Source organism: Leopardus geoffroyi, chromosome B2, assembly GCF_018350155.1.
Source record: "Leopardus geoffroyi isolate Oge1 chromosome B2, O.geoffroyi_Oge1_pat1.0, whole genome shotgun sequence".
NCBI classification, from domain to species: Eukaryota; Metazoa; Chordata; class Mammalia; order Carnivora; family Felidae; genus Leopardus; species Leopardus geoffroyi.
The window spans coordinates 130,591,371-130,614,016 of NC_059332.1; the positions used below are offsets into that span (position 1 = coordinate 130,591,371).

The 22,646-nt window shown below is 37.7% G+C and overlaps 1 protein-coding gene across 9 annotated transcripts in view; it reads left to right on the forward strand.

The window, feature by feature from the left end:
* The window catches only part of UTRN (utrophin), a 519,130-nt gene that overhangs the window by 367,040 nt on the left and 129,444 nt on the right, over positions 1–22,646 (forward strand). For all 9 annotated transcript variants that reach the window (XM_045499918.1, XM_045499921.1, XM_045499919.1 and 6 more), the window contains one exon: positions 11,314–11,470. In XM_045499918.1, the coding sequence (XP_045355874.1) occupies positions 11,314–11,470 (157 nt within the window). The remainder of the gene's footprint in view (positions 1–11,313; positions 11,471–22,646) is intronic.

A 22,646-nucleotide genomic window follows, 5' to 3' on the forward strand; every position in this document is an offset into this window, starting at 1 on the left:
ATCCAGATCTTTATGACTCTTGGCCATGAATGTTTTGCTTCATTATGCTAGTTGTATGTCCAATTAGAAAATGTATTTATAGAAATTAAATATAGCTCATGGACACTGAAGTAGAAAACTAATGATTCGTGTCTGCCTTTGTAGAGAGTAAAATAAGGATGAATTTGAAGACTAGGATGCCGACGAGGAAAGGACCCTGAGAAAATATGTAGTGTGGCAATTATTAATGCTGTTGGGAGTCTGGAATTACATTTAATGGATGGTGAACAGTACCCAACTGGATATGAGATTAGAGGAAACTGACTGAGAACATGCTGCTGAGCAAAGATCCAAAAGAGGAATTTTGGTAGAAAGACCTAGGTTTTGCATTTGGGTCAGTTTCTTTTAAGGTTCAGAAACTGTATGATGTTTTGAAAAATGTACATCCTTAAACAAAATGATCTTAAGTTTGACTCTCTGATTTTGCAATTTACTTACTGATCTTAGACAAGTTGCTCCATTTCTCTGATCTTTAGTTTTCTCATTTACAAAATCAAAATATAAATATTTAATCCACATGATTGCTCTGAAGATTGAATGGGATATTCTGATAGTTCCTTAACCTAGGTAAAGCCCGTCTAATGTAGCATCTAGTTGATTTTTACTTATATAAAGGGGCTCAGTGGCTCTGCTTCATCTGGTTTCTGATTTCATAGAACAAGTTCATAGAGAGTAGAAATCTTTAGTGATGATTTGTTGTGAATAAGCTTAAAAAATTTTTTTTTTCTAAAGAGATATCCTGAAAGGTTGTTACTCTTCTGGGTCTCATAGAGGGAGATTCACACTTCTTTTTATTCTTACAGAAGGGGGTAGTTTAGCATGACCATGGCAGCCTGTGTGTAAAGGTCCTCTTGGAGATTATGTCAGCATCTGCCAACTACTTTTTTTCAATAAGAGAGGAAAATTTGGGAATATTGTATAGTGACAGAATATACTTAAGTGTATTTAAGATTGAGTTTTCTACTGTCCAGATTCCATTGGGTTGCAACTTTATGTTCCCTGTAAATAAAAATTTTAAAAAATGATTTAAAATGTTAACTCTCATGAAAAACATTCACTGAGGTTCTAGCAAAACCAACATCTAGTCTAACAAGTGAAAAGCCACAGGGCTGGTCCTGGTGAAGACTGTCCACGTGGTGCTGGAATTTTGAGAATTTGGCAGATGGGTTCCTTAGGAAGGAACATTTAAGGGACACCTGGGTGGTTCAGTTGGCTAAGCATCTGACTCTTGGTTTTGGCTTAGGTCATGATCTCATGGTCTGTGAGTTTAAACCCTGTGTTGGGCTGTGCAAACAGTACTGAGCCTACTTGGGATTCTCTCTCTCTTCCCCTCTCTTTCTGCCCCTCCTCCCTTCTAAATAAATAAGTAAGTAAATAAATAACTTACTTAAAAATTTAAAAAAACACAGGATGAAGGCCTACATCATAAACAAATGGAAAGCTACAGACAAAAAAATTCTTTGGCCTTTGATAGATGCTATTCCTAAGCCTATCAAATCACATTTTTTTCTAACTGGGAAAGAAAGAGCTCTTAAACTACTGTTGGAATATTAAATAAATCTAATAAATAATGTTATTTTTAGAAGATAGGAGAGTAAGCTTTTGCAAGTGGACTTCTGCATCAAGATAGATCATATATTCCAGTAAAGTGTGTTATTAATATAATAATGAATTAAAATAACTTTTAGCCACATTATCCACCTCTGGGGATTCAGGTCTTTTCTTTTCAAGTATTTAATAAGAATAAGCTTCTGTGTTTAAGGCGTTGCAAATCACAAATAAGATATGAGTCCTAAGGGACTTCCAGGTCTGTCCAGGTTAAGGTGGGTTCAGTGAAGGGAATGGTTAACTTTTACTTCAGAGGCTTCATAACAGAGGCAGTTATTAAACTGAGCCTTGAAAGGTGTATAGTTATTCCCTGGATGGAAGGAGTCAGTCCTGGCGAAGGACAAGTGGGAGGCTTGACATAACACTGTTTTCATGGAGCAGTAAGGCGTTCAGTCTGGCTAAGACTAGAATTTGCTGTTGGTGTGAAGGGGAAAGACTGTGGCCAGAAGAAACAGATGGAGAGAGAAGTGAGACACATGCGTGAAACAGCTGTGTGCACCGTGCTCATTCCTCTGGTAGTGGAATTTGAAAACCTTTAGGTGACATGATGAGATGTGAGGTTTGGAAAGATCCCTCCCACATGTCTGTGGAGGATGCTTTATTAGATTAGTGTAGTTCTGAAGACAAGGAGAGCCGCTAACAGACCTGTTCAGTATCCAGGACAGGGAAGGGAGACTGAATAGGTACTCGGTTCATGTTGTTGAAGGACTAGTGAGACATCCAGAAACAAATCACCATTGGATGGCCATCTCTTCAAAAGAGAGCTATAAGCAAAATAAAGAAATGGTGAGATGGGGAGCATCCAGATAGAGGAGGCATATAAGCATTGCGAGCAGGCAAGAGGGTGAAAAGTTAGGAGGTGGCACAGCAAAGAATCCCAGAAAACCATTAAATATAAGAGATAGGTGAAGGAAAGGAAAGCCAGCAAAGGATCCTGAGAAGTGGGTGGCCTTGAGGAGAGGAGAATCAGGAGTGTTGTCAAGAGCCAAGGGAGGAGGGGTTTTGAAGGGAAGGGCATGGTTAGGGGTGCTGACAGCTGAGGGAGTGGAGGGAGATCAGGGCTGCAGAGGCAGGTGGAATGAGAGGAGCTTTGGTGATTCTTTGCTGGGACAGAGTTTCCATTGAGGTGAAAGTCGATGTCAAGAGGACAAAAGGGTCAGGATGGGAAGTGGAGAAGTGGAAACAGAACTAGTCTGCACAGTCTCATTTTCTCAATCAGCTCTGCTGTGAAGGGAAGGGGGAGAGAGACCACACTGCTATAACTATGTTATTACATAACAGCTTTGTAAATATATAATAACTGAAGGACTATATCTACACCTGTATTCGCTAGTCTGTGCTTTCATGTGGACCAGATATGCTTCACTAAAGAAGTAAGTGATACAGTCTTCATTTTTAACTTTGAAAAATAGGCAAAAGAAATTATATTCACATTCATTATTACTTGGGTATTTACAAAAGATGTATATTTCTTCATATAAGTATATATAAATCTGTAGCTATATGTGGTGATGAATGTCAACTGGACGTACTGTGGTAATCATTTGGCAATATGTACCTTTATTGAATCATTGTGTCGTGCACCTGAAAGGAATATAGTGTTATATGTTAATTATATCTTAATTAAAAGAAAGATAAAACAGTTTCTTTAAAAAGATAGAAGTTTATTATACTCCGTAGTAGACCTTCATACAGGAAGCACACGTCAGAGAGAAATGGCGCAGGATAGCGTTTAGTCATGTTAGACCATGGAGCTACCCTGTCTCGATTCAGTCACTGGCTTTGCCACTTAGCAGCTGTGCCACTGTGGGCAGGTTACTTAGCCAATATGTGTTTCCTCGTGTGTCAGATCGGGATAACAAGAGTACTTTCCTTATAGGCTCATCATGAATATATCATTTAATTAGCCTAAGTAAAGTGCCTAAACAGTGGAACACAGTAAGCACTCAGTAATGGTTAACTATTATTATTATTTTTTTATGGATTACCATTCTGTGTGGTACTAATTAGTTCAAAAAAAATAGAAATTCTCCCTACTTTATTTTTTTTCTCAGTCATTAATATTGGGAATTTCTGAGAAGGTCCCCAACAAATGGTATACGTCTGTCCTGGCTGGATTCTGAACAAATAAGAAACAAAAATATGTCCGAGAGAGAACAACAGTGTTGTTAATTGCTGATACAGAGGCCAGGTTGGACGGGGTGGCCTTAGAGAGAGGGCTCAGTGGAGGTAGCCTGTTAGCTGAACCCCAGAATGAGACAGCATTACCAGCGGTCACCAGACAAGGTGGCTGCCCAAGGGAGAAACCCTACGCGGAAGAGTGGGGAGGAGCTCAGTCTGCAGTCCTGTTCTCAAGAGGCAAGGGTGGGCAGAGCTCAGCATCCAGTTGTTCCCCAGATTGGTGAATAAGGTTCCTCACTGCACCTGTACAGGGACTGAGAGAGTCAAGAGTCAGAGAAGAGGTCACGAGTGTGCTCAATGAGAAAGTGCCTTCCTGTGGGGCTGGGTGGGAAAGTGTTCTCCTTAACAAATATGGAGAGGTGACCTATATCCCAGCCACCTGCCTCTTTCAAGTCCTTATTGAAGGTGATACCTGTGGGTCACACTGTGAATTTCTGCTCCTTTATTCTTCCCTCCCGATCCTTTCAATCACAGCCTACCCTTACACTGGCTTCTCTTGTGAACAAATTCTGTTGTATTTTTAATATTTCTATAAACTCTTCTACCACTTTTCCATATACTTCAAGGTTGGCTTTCCCCTCAATTGCCCACTTCACTTAAAACTCTCTTTGATAGAGGGTAATTTTCCCATTTTCCTCACCTGGCAGCTGGTGGGAATATTCTGAATCTTTAATAACTGCTGGAGACACCAAACAGCCAGAATGCCAGCTGGAAACTTCCAGTATGGCACGTGCAGACACACGGGCTGAACAGGAGCCCTGACACCCAGGGATAAGAAAGAAGTTGACACCCCCTTGTTATATTTTAGGCATTGCCACTCCATCTCAACAGCTTCTCCTCAGAAGTGAATACATCTATTATTCTACCCTCTTCCATCTTATTCCTGCTTCCTCCGGAACTGTAAGACACTCCTCTACTTTCCTCATTGATTTGAGCATCTGACTTCCCTTTTATTCTTCATCTCTTTCTCAGCTATCATCCTGGGGGTCAATACCCATATTGATGATATTTTTTCTATTTTGACTTCCAAGTTTCTTCTTACTTTGTCTATAAAAGCCTTTGTCCCTATTTCTAAGTCTCACAGACCTGGCCATACCTGGGACTCAGTTGATGTCCTGTGTTATCTTGGCATCCCTGAGATGATTGATCTGCAGGAGACCAAGGACAGACCATTCTCCAGAGCACACATTTTATTTTACTATATTCCACCTGGCGATGTGCAACAGAATGCCACTGGTCTTGCCATGTTAATTAGAGAGGCCTCTGTTGTATCAAATAGGAATCATTTACAACATCATTGGTAAATCAGCTGTCCTTCAAATTAAAATTATGGCCCTAGTGAGGAGGGTATCTTTCACCAGCTTATTATATACCAGGACCATCTATAGATTTTTACCTAACTTTGTATTTTTATCTTGTTTATGTAATTCATCTACTGTATTCCAACTAGATTGGTTAAAATGCATATCCTTTAATAATTTCCAGTTGTGAAACCCTTAGCTTTTTTCTGTGTTCTTTCAAAACTGCCTAAACTCCTGATCTTTAGTTGCTTAAACCCTTCTTCTTTTCAGACTCCATCAACCCCTTCTACTCCGCTTGAATTCCATCATAAGCCATTTCAATAATATCAGGTGTTTCTTCTTCCCCCTGAATTTCTTGTTTTCTCCTTTTAAATCTCTGACACTCTGATGACCACACTCTCTCTATCCCCCATTCTTGATTCTGGGTTTCCTAGTGTTGTATGAGAAAGTAAAAAATGACATTTCTTCTACTATAATTTGACTCTGTCTTCTTACAATTGGCATTGTGATTCTGAATGATTTTCTGTCATATTTACCACCATCCCTATTTTGTAAAGATTTTGGTTCCTTGTTAGCTCCACAAACCTCTCCCTCTGCATGTGACCTTCTTTCATTCTTTTCTAAGAATGAGGCCATCTGATATATGTCCTTTCTGTGCATTCAGTATCTCAAATTGTGCCTTAATTGTGCTAAAGTTGATGTTGTCATGGCAGGGAACATTTACTCTAATTTATCATCATTTTTAGAAAGAGAATGTCTGCCCAAGATTATAACAGCTAATATTTATTGAATATTCATGTGCTAGACCTATCATAAGTGCTTTACAGGCATTACCTCCTTTGACTATGGTGTGGTCATCGAAACTATGTAATAATATGTGGCTCACTACCTTGGGTTAATACTGTTTTGCAGTCTTTTTGATAACTTTGAGTAGACTTTTTTTTTTGAGAGAGAGAGAGAGAGAGAGAGAGAGAGTAAGCACGGATGTGCATGCATGTTGGGGAGGGGCAGAGAGAGATGGAGAGAGAATCCTAAGCAGGCTGCACCCCCAGCGTGGAGCCTGAGGTAGGACTCAGTCTCACGACCCTGAGATCATGATCTGAGCTGAAATCAAGGGTCGGATGCTTAACCAACTGAGCCACCCAGACACCTCTTGATTATACTTTTAAATACTGAAGTCCAGTGTACAAAATATTTTTTGCAATCTAAAAACAACACATACAAATATATATTTCACTTAGATTGATAGAAGAGACAATAGCTAATGATTTGAAACTTCAGCTAAAAGATAGACTGTTAGGAAATTTGACAGTATTTTTCACTCCTGGGGAAAATGTGAACTGGAAATAAATTCAGTAATATGAATGACATGGCTTAAGTTTTTATGTTAAATTTATTTAATTTGGGATTATGTTAATTAAATATCCACTTATCAGCTTAATGATGTTAAATATAGATTCTTATTAACATATGGTTTCAAAGGCCAGTGAAATTGTCAAATCTAATGAAAACAGAGTTCAAAGATAAAATTCTATCTTTCCTTTCTTTTATGAGCCTCTTAAAAATTCAGGGCACCCTTTTAAGAGCCCTTAGAGAAGATTAACCTTTAACATCATGATTACATCTAATGTTATCACATTTTACAATGTCACTGACACCACTTTTAGCCTTACCCAATTGATTTTACTAACTATATTGTAAAACTACTAAAACTTCCTTTTCTTAAGTTGAATAGAGGAAGATTCTGTTCCTCTTTTCTTTCTTTTTTCCCCTCTGGTTCAACACTTTCTGATAGAACTTTCTGCAAAGGTAGAAATGTTCTGTATCTGTACTATTCAGTGTGGTAGCCACTAGCCACATGTGGGCGTATTGCGTGCTTGAATGTGGCTAGTGCAACAGATACTGTGAATTTCAAATTTTATTTATTTTAATTAACGTCAGTTTAAATGGAAGTAGCTACGTATTATTGGTATGTATTGGAAGCACAGCTTTGGTGTTCTTTTCAGCACAGACTGAATTCCTTTCTTTCCTAGTTGTCTTAACTCCCTTTCTGGGAACAAGAATAACTCCTTTTTAATGTAACTGGTTATTCTTGCACTAGTAAAGGTATTTTCATTCATTATAACTCGATTTATAATCTATGGGTTTCACTGTAGATGAAAAATAAATTTCATTTGTTGTAAACATGCCAAATTGAACATTTAATTCTGTGCATTCCTTGCACAATAGGAGACAGTATGTATTTGCTCATATTAATTTGGGGCATTGTATTCTTTGGTGGACCTACTTTGCAAATGTATCTTCACTTGCCTATAAATACATCCAAACAGTTTCTGCCCTCTTAAATGCTGCCCATAATGAAAGCAATGCAGTGGAAAGAGTTTAGATTTTAGTTTGGATCCCAAACTCTCTCCTTGGTTTTCCAAGCAAGTTTCTTCCCTGAGCTGTGGTTCCTTCAGAGAGCTGTTAGGTTTCTTGTATCAGAGTATATTTGGTTTACCTGCCTTCCTTCCAACTTGACCCCAGGACTTATTTCTGAAATAGGGCAGTGCCTGATTCCAGAGTGAGTGCTCCATGGATGTTTGTAGTGAATAAGTGGAAAGCTGTATTTTATTTTTATAAATGCCACTGCTTACTCCCACTGTTTGCTCTCTTTTTCATATCTCTACATTGGGAGAAGGAATAAAAACTTCTTTAAAGAAATATTGGAAAGTAAAGGCTTTTGTGATTTAAAATAGATATTAATTCACGTTTCTTCCATAATTCCTTTTCTACCATATTTGAATAATTAGGTACCATTTTAATGGCTCCTTACCGTCTAAGAAGTTTTTTGCATTATATATTTTTAAAAACAGCTGGTGACTTAAAAACATTGATAGAGTTGTGAAATAAATGATTCAATCTAAAAGGAGCTAACTTATGTAAAGCATGTTCTATATACAGGTTGCTAATCCATTCAATGAAAGTATATCTTGTTTTGATCATGTGAAGTACCCAAAGAATGAACTGAAGCAGGTGAAAATTAGGATAACAAGTCAGTTATCCAGAATGTGAGTACCCACAGATATGTGCTAGGTAAAGAAATGGTTCGGGGTGCCTGCATGGCTCAGTCAGTTAAGTGTCCAGCTCTTGATCTAAGCTCAGGTCTTGATATCAGGGTCATGAGCTCAAGCCCTGCATTGGGCTCCATGCTGGGCGTGGAGCCTACTTAGAAAAAGAAAAAGAAAAAGAAATGTTTTAAGGTTATGAATATATGATTGATGACTGGTCATCTATAGTTGTGGGGAAAGGGGAAGCTTTAAAATTTTTAGAGTTAAAATGAGAAAGGACAAGTATACCAAAAACAAATTTAAGGTTTCTACTTGCAAAACATTCAATCCAGTGCCCAAGAAAAGGCTTTCATCTTGAAAGATGAAAGAATTAAATTGGAACTAGAACACTGAAGGCTACTACGGAAGCATGCATTTATTTGGGCATATGGTAGTAATCCACTGAACACATAGTTATAATCTATTGGAGAATAACCAGAACAGATTTTCCAGGCAAGGTTTCTGCCAAATCAGCTTGCTTTTTATGATGGAAGAAGGAAGATGCAGAGAAATACATACACCAATGTATTCTCATCTATTTCAAAGTCACTTCAGTATCTCTCTTTAAAAAACATTGCCTTCATCTTTATGAAGAGTCCTTTAGGTGCTAGATGCAATAGATTTCAATGATCAATTTCATTATTTTGTGCGGTCAAAAGAGTTAATTGCATTGGAAAAAAGTCATTTGCATGCTCTTCAATACAATGCGTGTATGTAACTGGATTTCAAAGGAATGTAATGTCGATTTAGTTATTGATTAAAGAGTTAAACTGCAGACATTGAAGAAGCAGGATCAAATTATCTAAAATAAGAGGTCAGGCTATGTGCTTAAGTGTTTTGCACACAGAGACACTGAAACACATCTTGATTGACTAAAGGCCTCTGATTTCTAGCTGTCATTTTTTTTTTTGCATTTAAAAATACTAGACAGAAATTGCAACACCTCAGTCAAATATATTTATGGCAAAATGATCCATAAGTGGCAGAGTTTTCAGTTAATATGATTGAAGTTATTTAGTTCTGCTCTGTGACAAGTAAAATTACTGTTTATCAGGGATAGGTAATTACATATTTGGCCTAAAATTAATCAATATGAACACAGGAGAGCTGGCACTCAAGCAGAATCAGGATCTCATTAAAGCAAAATTTTGTAAAGTGAGGTCAATCATGCCACCTGTAGAATGAATAGAAGAGATTATAAATGCAAGAGAATAACATGAACCTTTTAATCATACGGTTCTCAAAGAATTATAAAATACCTCAAACTTCTTTCTGTCATTTACAAATCATTTTTTTATTATTTCATACCTAGCTCTTTTGAATAAGATATAGAATTTTAAGGTTTGAATAGTTTGCTTTATATTATTAGCTAGCTGACAATGGAACTATAAATAGATGGCAGGACAGTTGGCCTTTTGTATGTGACTGAATGTTGGTTCATGGTATTTTAGAGATCTATGGAACTCCATTTTTTTTCTTTTAGCCAAGAATATTGGCAGATAGAGCATGGCCATTATTTTATGAACAAGAGATGAACTAGAGATCAGATAGTTGTTCTTCTGAAAACATTATGAACTTTTAAACAAAGACTTAGGATGTTGTTGAATATTCACCACTGGAGTACCACCTAATGTGACCAATGGGGAAATACTTGTTTAAATTAACTATAGAAGAGTTATCAGCTTTGGGACAGAAGCTCTAGTAAATCAGATGTCCAGAAAGGAAATTACTGATAGAGCTGAGGGACAGTAGAGGCCATATTTGGTTGGTTGGTCTCATATCACTCAGGGAAGGAGCAGTTTTGTAGAAGTGGGGATCATAATGCTACTGTCAAGGTGACAGCTAAATGAGAGGATATGAAACCTGATCAGCAGAAGTTTCTTGCACCTGAAGTTGCCCCAAGTGGGTGACCTTTATTGCGTAACAAGGCTGAGGTCTATTTCCATCAGCCCTCACCTCTCAGTCTGAAAGGTCAAGGTAATTGCATTTCACACAGTTGAACACTTACATCCACATTCACTATCCGCCCACTGGTGTGGTGCAGGGCTGAGTCCCTGGGGTTGTTTCTGACTGATCCCTCTTTTCAAGTCTAACACATGAAGTGTAGGATTGAGGCTGAGTAAGTGGGCTTTCTTCAAGGCCCCAAATTTGTGCTTTTATTTGTATTTTTGTTCTCAAGGGCTTTTACTTTTATTGGAATCTGAATCACACAAAAACGTATCTCAGACACATGGTTTCCTGATTATAAAGTTCATAATTTAAGAATCTGAGGGTCCTTTTCTGTCCTAAACCCCGAAATTGTTATTGAAACAAAGACCTCACCTTTAAACCAGGGGACACAGTACTGCAATCAACAATTTCTGCCCGATTATTTTCTGTTCACAACAGACATTTGTCACTGGACACCAGTCAGCCTTGAGCCAAATAGTGTTCTATGCAAGCAATGACTGGTTGTTTTCCAGCTTTTGGAGGTAAATGCTGGTGATGTTCTACTTTCAGTAATTTATTTGGTTTTAAGGAATGTTAAGGCTTTAGTAATTTCCTTTCCTAAAAACTTAATTAGCTCTTTTAGAAAGAAAAATAATATGGGCCTGTTGTACATACTCAATTAGTACATAAATATATAAAAATTACGTGTTTACTGTGTTCTCAGATGTAAGCTCATCTAGTATGTATCTTTCTAAACATTTTATATGCATATAGTTGCTCTCTTTTCCTCTCTATCACTTTCTTCACATAGATGGATGAAAGGAGAAGAAAATTTTAGTTCAGTGTGCATGTATACTATACATAAGCTACTGAAACTTGCTTTCATAATTTTATATCATGGAAATTCTTGAAAACCTCATATTTATGCCTTTGTGGTGTGTAGTTATCCATTTACAATTTTGATAGGTATTACCAATATATCTGGATATTCTAGCTTCTTCAAAATAACTTGTTTAGGGTTTTTTTGTTGTTTTTTTACTAAGAGTCAGCCTTTTTATTGGACGTGAACATTAGTTCGTCATTCAAGATTATTAGTCTAAGGGAAGATGTATGATTTTTAAATGCAATTCCAACTTCTAAATGTGGTCAGTACTATCTCTCAACAGGGCCCACTTGGAGGCCAGTGCTGAGAAATGGAACAGGTTGCTGACCTCTTTAGAAGAATTGATCAAATGGCTGAATATTAAAGACGAAGAGCTTCAAAAGCAAATGCCGATTGGAGGGGATGTTCCAGCCTTACAGCTCCAGTATGATCACTGTAAAGTAAGTTGACCGTATATGGTGGGGACCTTTTTTGATACATTTTGATTTTGGCAAAGTAGACACTCAAAATTCTATATAAATATCTGAGTTGAAACAATTACCACTGAATTTCACTCCCACACCCCATTTCTAATTGTCAGTATTTAGGCATTTAATTTAAGTTGGATGCATCTTCTGAGAAGCAGATATGCTGAAGTGTTATCACCTGACACATTAATTCTTAGATCCTTGTATTATTTAAATTCTTTGCCTTATTAACTTTCCTTTTATTTATTTAATATTGCTTCATTCCCACTTTCTCATATATTACACATCAGCTTGCTTTGTTATATATACATATTTTTTTCTCCTTACATGCAATGCAAGTTCTCATTCTAAATCTGTACGTTTTAATGTGGTGTTAGAATTTTGTTGCCACTGGAAAAATGACGACTAACACATGCATCTTCTAAAGGAAGAAAGGAAGATGCCATCTATGTAGTAAGTTTGCTTCAAAATGATAAGACCTTGAAGTTTATTTTACTTTGAACCCTTGTGACTAGGTTATTCAAATTTCCATTTGGGTAAATTTTCTTTTTCTACTTGAAAAGAGACTATGATAGAGAAATAGTTCTAAGAAAAAAGAAAACGTTGTTGGAATATAACATGTAAAATAACAACAACAACCAACAATGATAGATTTTAAATCAGGGATTTAGGAAAATCCCATTCTCTTTTTTTCAGCTTTCTCTTCTATTACTTATTCATATACTTTTTTGTGGATTTAAGTGATGAAAAAAATAATACAAAGCTGTTCTAATGGAAGTGCTCTGTTAAGGAATAGAATCTGCGTGTGACCATGTTCTGCTAGTTTTGATTAAAACCTAATTCTTGAGGCATGAAATGATTTTCCTCTTCTGGCCTTAGCCAGTAAAGTGCACATCATTGTTTCCAGTAAATGCTGGCTATGTTCTTTCCAAACCCTTCTCCCAGCAGAGTTGCCCTGTTTTAGGTTGTGTTTCACCTAAGAGTCTTAGAGTAGAGTTGCTGTACATGAACCCTTTAGGCCTGGGCATTTAGATAATAAAGATGATCCTGATAACTGATGCTGATGATAATACTGGTTCATTCATTTGGCAGGTATTTACTGAGTGCCTAATGTGTACCAGGCACTATTCTAGGCATTGGAGAGTCAAATGAACAAAGCAAAGTTCTTGCCTGATTCCATGTAGTAAGAGATAAACACTAGATACACAATAAATACATAATATATCCCATAGTAATAAGTGCCATGAAAAGAGTAAAGCAATGTCAAGGAGAGAAAGAAGGATGGGAGAGTATCAGCAGCAGAGATGCTGTTTTTGTGGAGATCGGGAACGTGGCATAAGTAAGGTGGTTTTTGAGAAAACAACTGACGTAAATATGAGGCAGTAAGTGATGCTACTCCGTGGGGGAAGAAATCATAGGCAAAAGGGGACAAAAAGACACTGGCCACAGAGGTTGCAGTTTCTGGCCATATTCGAGGAATAGCATGGATACCAGTGTTGTTAAAACAGTCAGCCAAATAGAAAAGAAGGAGATGAGGTTGGGGTAGGAGTGGGAAAAAGGGGTGGGAAAAAGAGAGATTACTGGGTAGGGGATGGGATGGGATCCAGTGTACAAGTGTTAACAGTTGGTCTTGGGTAAGAGGGCAAAGAATTCATCCATTGTAACAAGCAGGTAAGTTGGTAGATTTGCGTGTGGGAACATTTAGATGTCCTCTTTTGATTGCCTCTGTTTTCTCAACAAATAGGAAGCAAGGTCGTCAACTGAACATGAGAAGAAGGAAGACAATGTGGAGGTTTGGGGAAAGAGGAGGTAGAAAATGTAGTCTAGAAGTGGGTGAGTTAAACTAGGAATGTAAAACAAGACCACGAGCATTACGAAAGGCCTGCTTGAGGCCAGTGCTCATGAATTTAAAGTGAGAACAGTCACTGTGAATGTTGTTCCTTACCCATGTGGAGTTGTCTCACCAAAGGCGAGGAGTCAGTTGGAGAGTTGAATTGACCCAAGCATATGTGATAGAGGAAGAGAGGGGCAAGGGGGGTTACAGAAATACAGGGGAGCTATAGTAATGATCGCATGTGGAAGTAAGGCTGGGTAAAGGAAGATATGAGGATATTAGAGATGAGGGATAGTAAAGTGGTGTTAGAAGTCAATGAATTGGACATGGCAGAGGAGCTGAGGATTAATCCAAATGGGGGAACCGGGAAGGGGCACAAACTGTAAAGAAAACAGATTGTGATCAGAGAAAGGATGCTAGAAATCAAGTTTGTGGTGGCATGCATTTATTGTTAAATGACAATCTCCGGTGTCCTTTTGTGAGAGTGAGTTGCACAGGCAGGGTGAGAACAAGGTCCTTGGGGAAAAGTGGATAAGAAGCTGAGAGGCTGGGGTAGCTGCAGGATCATCTACAGGCACAGTAAAATCATCATCACCAGGAGAAAGAGCCTGATTTGTTCAAAATGTTGATTATGAGAAGGAATAGTGATAGCAGTATGGTTAGGGATTAGTATAGATTGGAAAAATGATGGCTTCACAGTCCTTTTATCTTTTGAGTCTTAAAACTGCAAAATACCTTTGGTTGGGGATGGGAAGAGGAATAGTTTAAGTTGGATATAGTTTAGCCTTGGTATCTAAATTTCTTAGTGCCTGCTACCAGACTTTTCTCTGGTTACTATTACGTCTTTATCACAATTGCCATCACTTAGCATGTTGTGCATAATCCAGACTACTGTTGAGAGGCGTAGGTCTTATCAGTAAGTAGGTCTTATCAGGATTTTCCATTTAATAGTCTATACTTCTTTAACTTTGAGTTTTATACTAGAAAGTTTATATGAATATGATACTGATTGAGTTTCTGAGTGTAGGGCTGGGTTGTTTCTCACCTCATTGTTTACCCTCACTGGAAATAATCCTTTGTGGAGTTTCATGTTGATTGTAGATTCTAGAATATGATACTTTATTGTGATCTGTCATAGTCTGCCTTCCAGTTTATCAATGATGGAAAACTACAGGCTTTCTTAATATCATGTATTAATAAATGTTTTGACACAAGCATCATGCATAACTCTGAGAACTAAGCAGGCTGTTATGCCAGAAATAAACTATAGAAGAGATTCCAGAGATTTGTGGAGGTGTGATTTAGTTTGCAAGGGCCACATAACAAAACACCATAGACTGAGTAACTTAAACAAGAAAAATTAATCTTCTCCAGTTCTGGGGGCTAGAAGTTTGAGGTCAGGGTGTGGGGTTGGCCTCTTCTGAGGCTTCTCTCCTTGGCTTGTGGATGTCTCTTCCCTGTGTCTTCACCTGGCTTTCTCTTGGTGAGTATCTGTAACTTTTAAAACTGCTCAAAATACCTTCCTTTTATAAGGACGCCAGTCATGTTGGGTCAGGGCCCCACCCTAATGACCTCATTTTAACTTAACTACATCTTTTTTTTTTTTTTTTTTTGAGAGAGAGACAGAGCATGAACAGGGGAGAAGCAGATAGGGAGACACAAAATCAGAAGCAGGCTCCAGGCTCCGAGCTGTCAGCACAGAGCCCTATGCGGGGCTCAAACTCAGAAACCGTGAGATCATGGCCCGAGCCAAAGTCGGACACCCAACTGACTGAGCCACTCAGGTGCCCCTACTTAATTACATCTTTAAGGACCTTATTTCCAATCACAGTCACATTCTATCAAAAGTAACCTTCTTTCCCAGCTGTCAAGTATAATGTTTCTAATCACTATAAATTATTACAGTGAGGGCAAATCACTATGCATTAATACAATTAGGTCAATATTTAAAGACGTGACACCTACCTGTAATTATTTACCTTTCTTACTAAACTTTGCCAGCCATAATCATTGAATAGTCTAATTGTAGTTGAACCTCAACCTTGCCAATGTTCTAACTTAAATATAATTCTCTGTGATCTTAAAATTAAAATCCCTTTGGTTGTACATATGGTTACTCTGTTTCAGGTCAGCTTTTTCTTTCCTGTGTCCTTGGAGATGTCTTTGACCCCTGCCTTCAGGTTCTGTTTATCAGGAACAATCTTTATTTAGAATTAGAATGATCAATTATTAAAACTGTAAGAGGCCCAAGAAATAATTTAGTCTAGCCCCCTCACTGATAGTGGAAGAAAATGAGACCCATGGTGTGTTTTAATGAAATCTGACTTTTCACCCCTTCCTTCCTTTCTCACTCCCAACAAATTCCTATCACTTACCCCCATGTCTGGCAATTTCTAGGACACCAGAGAAGCATGGATGCAGAAAACAGACACAGTCCCTGTCTGTGTGGAGCTTGCAGTCAGGGGAGAGCCTACGCCTGCCCTGCTTAACCTTACAGTCTCTGTTTCTTCCCTGTGTTATGAGAAATCATTTCCAACAAGGATTGTGATTGAGCTGTGGACTGTGCATTGCTGTCCCAAATCTCTGGTTGTCTGTCTAACTATCCATTTCTCTAACCCCCAGCTTTGGTCCCTGGCTGATAATTCAAGCATGTTATTAGTTCTTGTATACTCTTATTTCTGATCTTTTCTCTTTATAAGGGATTCTAGAACTCTTTTCAATTATAACATTATGATGTAGATTCAAACAGAACAAAATAATCTCTATACTATTTTTTCCACAGGTATGTTTAGCATTAAATTTAGATGCCTTTCCCTTTAGTTTTGTCTGTTATTATAAACTGTAGTTTTTTCTAATTTCTTGCTATTTTTTGTTTCTAGTTGTCCTAATACAGTTTAAAAACTCTTTTTAATTTTGAAGAACTCTTGCTTTATAGATTAAAAATACATAGTTGGAATCAAACAAAATCAACCCTTAAATGGCTTGATACTAATAGTAGGCAAGTTATTTTGTTCCTTAAAATTTCCCCATAGAAAGAGGGGGACCTTGTATTTGATTTCTAACCTAACTCTTCCTTGCAGATAGCTAGCTGTCTAAATTACCTTATTTTGAACAACATAGTATTATGTCAAACTAATGTGACCTAATCTCTCAATACTAAATTAGAATGTCTAGAGATTACCAGATGGAATTTTTTAAAGGGGGACAAAGAAATTTAACACTGATTTGTTTACTCTTCCAGGAAGTATGACCTCATAAATGCAAGCCTTGAATTTCACTGTATACAAGTCTTTTAAAGATCAATTTTAAAAGTGATACCATATATCTTTCTGTTGTGGATAAGACAAATACACTTTACAAGATGCATTAAAAACCACCTGTGCTGATATTACACAAATCAGCACTTAAGTATTACATTAAAATTTCCAGTGACATTATATACAAAGTAAAAAACAAAGCTATGTCTCAATGCCTTAGGTGGACGTGGGGTTACTGTATGTTAGAAAACCACTAAGTGACTTAAAAGCTGCTTCAAGGGATATCAAATGCTGATGTCAAAGAGTTATGTGAACAATTTGAATAAAATAATTCTAAGTAGACATCCGACTAACCTCTGTCCTCAGCACTTTGTATTCAAGTTCATTGAAAATATTCTTTCCTCTTCCTTTTTGGATAGTGGTGTATTACCCTGTCTTCTAAGGTACCTTATGTTGGGCCCTTCTTTTTTTTTTTTTAAGTTTATTTATTTATTTTGTGAGAGACCAGGAGAGCATGAGTGGGGAAGGGGCAGGGAGAGGGGGAGAGAGAATCTCAAGCAGGCTGTACGCAGTCAGTGCTCAGAGACTTTATGGTTGGCCTTTCTATACAAAGTTAGTTAGTGAACTCGCACATGGGATTAGGTAGACATGGTTTCAATTCTCACCTCCTCCACTCACTAGCTCTGTGATCTAGGCTCTGGAGTCGATTGTCCAACCTCCTCAGTCCTGTTTCTGACCATGAGTATAAATAGGTCACTTAGCACAATACATTTAGTAAGTGCTCAATAAGCAATGGCTGTTTGAGTTCTTTAAACTAGGACTTACATTTTCTAGTGTGTTTCTTATTTTAGTTGTTCTGTGTCCACATTTTTTATTTTTCCTAAGATTCATGATGTTTGGGCAACTGTAAATTTTGATGTCATAACTGTATTTTTTTTAGCCTATTGGTGGCTTCAGAGATAACTTAGACTACTGAGGGAATAGGATAAAGTCATTGAGACGTTTTTGAGAATTACACAGGATATAAGTCTAGAGGCTAGAAGATGATTTATTTGTTCTTTTTACATTTTTTTAAAATCTTTATTTATTTTTGAGAGAGAGAGAGACACAGAGACAGAGTGTGGGCAGGGGAGGGGCAGAGAGAGAGGGAGACACAGAATCCAAAGCAGGCTCCAGGCTCTGAGCTGTCAGCACAGAGCCCAACGTGGGGCTCGAACCCATGGACTGTGAGATCATGACGTGAGCCAAAGTTGGACGCTCAACTGTCTGAGCCACCCAGGTGCCCCTTATTTTTTGTTCTTAATAAAAGAAAACAGCTTATCATGGAAAGGCCAAGCTCATAAGACACGTCTGTATGCACTGCTTTAGTTAACTTATCAAAGATTTATAGGCAAATGATAAATGTATAACCATGAATCTAATTACCTTTCAAAGCAATATTTGAATGCTACCATAACTTATAAGTAAAGAAATAAAATCAATATACATTATATTACATTTGCATTTGTATGACCTTATCCTGGATCCAGTCTGCTTTCACAGATAACTGTGGTTAGAGACTCTCAGATTTATGCATGCAGTCACTTGGATACTTAGAGGTTGGTTTATGGGAACTCACTCTCAAAGTCTTCTGGTTCCTACCTGTATTTCTATATTCTAGTCCTTTATATGTGCATCAGTGATTTAATGACACTTTTTCAAAACCATTCTTTGATAACAGCATTGCTAATCACTTCATCTATCCACCCACCCACCCACACGATTCACTGACTGCTTTATGTGTTGAAAACAATGTTAAATGTACAAAGGGCAATAAGGCACAGCCTCTGCACTTCAGTGACACATTTTAATAATTTTCATTCTGAAAAGCTCCATGCTTGTGGCTGTATCCAGATGGAATATTATATATTTAAATGCTGAAGGGATGGCTCTGAGACTTTTAGTTAGAATAGTACTATAAGGTCATGCTTCAGATCACTTCATCTGCTTAAACACCTAGCAATTATAAATAAAATGTAAAAAAAAAAAAAAAGCAAGGAAAATCAAACGTGCAAAGTTGGACTCAGAATATGGCAGGCATTCCATAGATGAGAAACAAAGCAGAAAAGCAAAGTAGTCACTAGGGTTGATGCTGCTGGGGAAAGGTACCAGTCCTGGATGTTGAGGGAGCAGAAAGCCCCGTAACAGTCTCTGCTTAAAATCTCTCTCTGACACCTTGAAACGAATGACTCACAGATTGGCATGCTTTCTTCTGTCAAACAAATGTCCCAAGAACTGATATTATAAAACATCAGTGTATTTTGGACCCTTAATTAAATGCTTATACTTTCTTGGATGTTTCAACGAGTGACTCAGACAGAGCATTGATAGGTTTCAGCAACAATGATGATAAATAACTTCGTTCAGTGCTTTCACAACATATGCACAGAGGCAAACTCCTGAAGTAATAATAATAATAAAAAAGAATATGTCAAGGGCTCTGAGGGTAAAGCATATGGTACAGGTACAGTCAGTAGTTGCTGATAGCTCTTCCCATAACTGCTAGGAGCTTGTCTTGATAGCTTTGATCATTTTTGTCTTGTTTAAAACTGTCTGGAGTGTATGAGCTGTTTTAATTAAATAAAACTATACTGGGGCACCTGGGTGTCTTAAGCATCTGACTCTTGATTTCAGCTCAGATCATGTTCTCGCAGTTTGGAAGACGGAGCCCTGCATCGGGCTCTATGATGACAGCGTGGAGCCTGCTTGGGATTCTCTCTCTCTCACACTCTCTCCCCCTCTCTCTGCCCTTCCTCTGCTTGCTTTCTATCTCAAAATAAAATAAATAAACATTAAAAAACCCTATGATACCTGTTATTTACCATCTAATACTGCCCAGCAGAAATAGTCCCCCATTACTATCTAGGATTAACTTGTAAAATTAGAGTCGCCTTCCAGTCTTTATAAGTATCACTTGTAAACCCCACAGAGTCGTATTATTTTTTCTTATGTGGGTATATATTTAATATCCTCAAATATCAAAATAAATTACTACTTTAAAACAAAGTGTTTTTAATGACTTTTAGAATAAATGCATATAGTTGAATTTTCCCACCTAATGACCTAAGTTTTTCATATCATTTTTAAAGTTCTGTAGAAATTGAGGTCGCTCATATGCAGCTTCATTTTCAAGAATGCGAGATTATCATTCAGTCAACAATTACTTAGAAAGCACCTTCAGTGCACATACCATTCATTTGTAATGTTACAGGTTTATTTCAGTCACATACTTTAACATTGGATAAAATTGCCAGTGCCGTTTTTGCTGTTCACTTTGCACTTCATCTTCTGAACAATGTAAATTCTAAGTTATGTAAAGGCTGTGGTCAGAGCCGTAACACCCTTTTTCTGATAGAATGCATGTTTGATTTTATAAAAGGAAATCACTAAAAATAATTGAAAGTGTACGATTCCGATATAATTTTAGTGAGTTTGTTCCCTCGGGGCCCCTCTGTCCTTTACTTAACTCAATTTAAAATTCCTATATTCAATCCTTATTGTATAAGAGTCAGGACATTTGGGTCTTTTTTTAAATGTTTGTTTATTTTTGAGAGACAGAGTGGGAGCAGGGGAGGGGCAGAGAGAGAGGGAGACACAGGATCTAAAGCAGGCTCCAGGCTCTGAGCTGTCAGCACAGAGCCCAACGCAGGGGTTGAACTCATGAACCGTGAGATCATGATCTGAAGTCTGACGCTTAACTGAGCCACCCAGGTGCCCCTAGGATATTTGGGTCTTAAACTGACTTGTCAAAATACATTTGCAAACTTACTTATTAAAGTAACAAATTCGAACAGTGTCTTTTTTTTTTAATTTTTTTTTAATGTTAACGTTTATTTATTTTTCAGACAGAGAGAGACAGAGCATGAGCAGGGGAGGGGCAGAGAGAGAGGGAGATACAGAATCTGAAACAGGCTCCAGGCTCTGAGCTGTCAGCACAGAGCCCGACGCGGGGCTCGAACTCACGGACCGCGAGATCATGACCTGAGCTATAGTCAGACGCTCAACCGACTGAGCCACCCAGGTGCCCCACGAACAGTGTCTTTCAATCAGCAACATGCCACCATTAAATTTAGGCTGTGTGTGTGTAGGATTATTCTCTCTATATGGTAATCTGACACTCTAACTTCAAATATGTAATTTCAAGGTCTCGCTGTGTGATGAAGTTACCTGATGTGGGAGATTGACCTTTTTCTAAAATTGATTAATTTCCAAGTTCCCCTCCAGCCATTGGCACCTATGTTGACTTCCTCCTTATTAAATGTATAGCCCACTAAGAACTGTTAGTAAAGCTATTACTTGTATTCATTCCTGGAAGCAGCCATTCTCAAAGTGAGGCTACACCTACCTGCCACACTCCATTTAGTTGTCTGCAGTTGATTTATCTCCTAAGCCTCATAGGTATCATTGGAACTTGACCCCAAAAGGCCATAGAATATCCAAGTTTAGAGGGAGAGGCAAGGCATCTTAATAGCTATCACTGGCGATGAAATTAAGAGTGGACAACAAATGGAGCAGGAAATAGAGGTATGTAAAACCAAGCAATTATATACAGTCCACCCCCTTAATACAACAGCCCATTTCTAATGAACCACCTCTGGATATATTTGCCCTGGTATCATTTATCTAATACTTTATTTGTTAAACAAACTTCTGTGTTGCAGTTGATATATGCCATGTACTTTGCTAGGTACTGGGCATCTATCACTTCATAAGACTAATTTTGCCGTCACAGATCTCACCATCTACAAGCAGAGACTTGAAAACAAGTAACTATAATGGATAGCAAAGGCATAGTAATGTGAGCATGAACACATGGCCAGGGAGGCACAGATGAATAATGATTGTCTGTACTTGGGAAGATTGGGTAAGGCTTCACAGAGCAAGTAGCTTTTGAGCTAAAAAGAGATCTTTGGAGTAAAAATTCACTGAAGGCTGTTACCAAAACTCCTGGAGGGAAAATCCTCCAAATGAGTCATGGCATGACCTGGAATGTGCAATAAAGCAAGAGGTGTTGCTTACCGGCCTTTTCAGTTATATTTAGAATAAAGCTGAAAGAGAAAAATAGTACAAGTTTAGCACCTTATATGGTACCTGGTAAAGTAGATATTGCATATATTAGCCGAATAAAGGAATACATTTACATGTGCATGTATTTTGAAAAGTGTAGGAAGGAATACTCTTTTATTACTGTGAGAAAGTGAAGCATTCCTATCTTAGTTTTAGCATTTATACTTAGTATTCTGACTCAGGCATCATTTTTTATGTCAATGGGGTGGAACCAAAATGAATTTATATATTAAATGTTCATTTAGGGACGTTAACCAAAACTTTTAAAGCACTGTGAAGGAGATTTTTTTTTTATTTTGTCTGCATACTAATGAAAAGTAAGCCTGTTTTCTTTCCCTTTTCTCATGTAGTTTTATTAGTGCTATCAAATTTAATGACTCTTCTGCCCTTTTTTGCTGTCATACTATAATGACTTCAGATCCATATATGCTGATTTAGCTTTGAAAGCAAGTTGGGGGAAAAAAAAGTAAATTACATTCTAACAGATTCTCCTTATGTTTATATCATTTATTTTTTCTGCTTGTATTCTCCAATAAATGTTAAGTGTTTTGTTTTGTTTTGTTTTGTTTTGTTTTGTTTTAAACAAGAAACTAAGGAAGCCTGCTGTACCAGCAGTACTTTTATTTGTTAAGCTGAGATGCCTTGTGTCTAGGGCCGGCTTTGTGGTTGTGTGTCCCATGCAATTACAGTCACATAAGCCTTCACTCCTAACAGGGCCCTGCACTTGGTTTAATGCTCTGGTGCTGCCATCTTGAAATTCTTAGTAACATTTGAACAAGGGGCTCTGTGAATTATATAGTCAGACCTGCTGGCATCAAAAAAAAAACCATTAATGTTTATGTTTTGACACACATAAAACAACACTTTTACAGTAATGAAAGCCTCTGAAAACTTAATTCACGTGTTCTTTTTCTCAAGTCAGTAAGCCATCCTGAGCTCCCACTCTCACTCA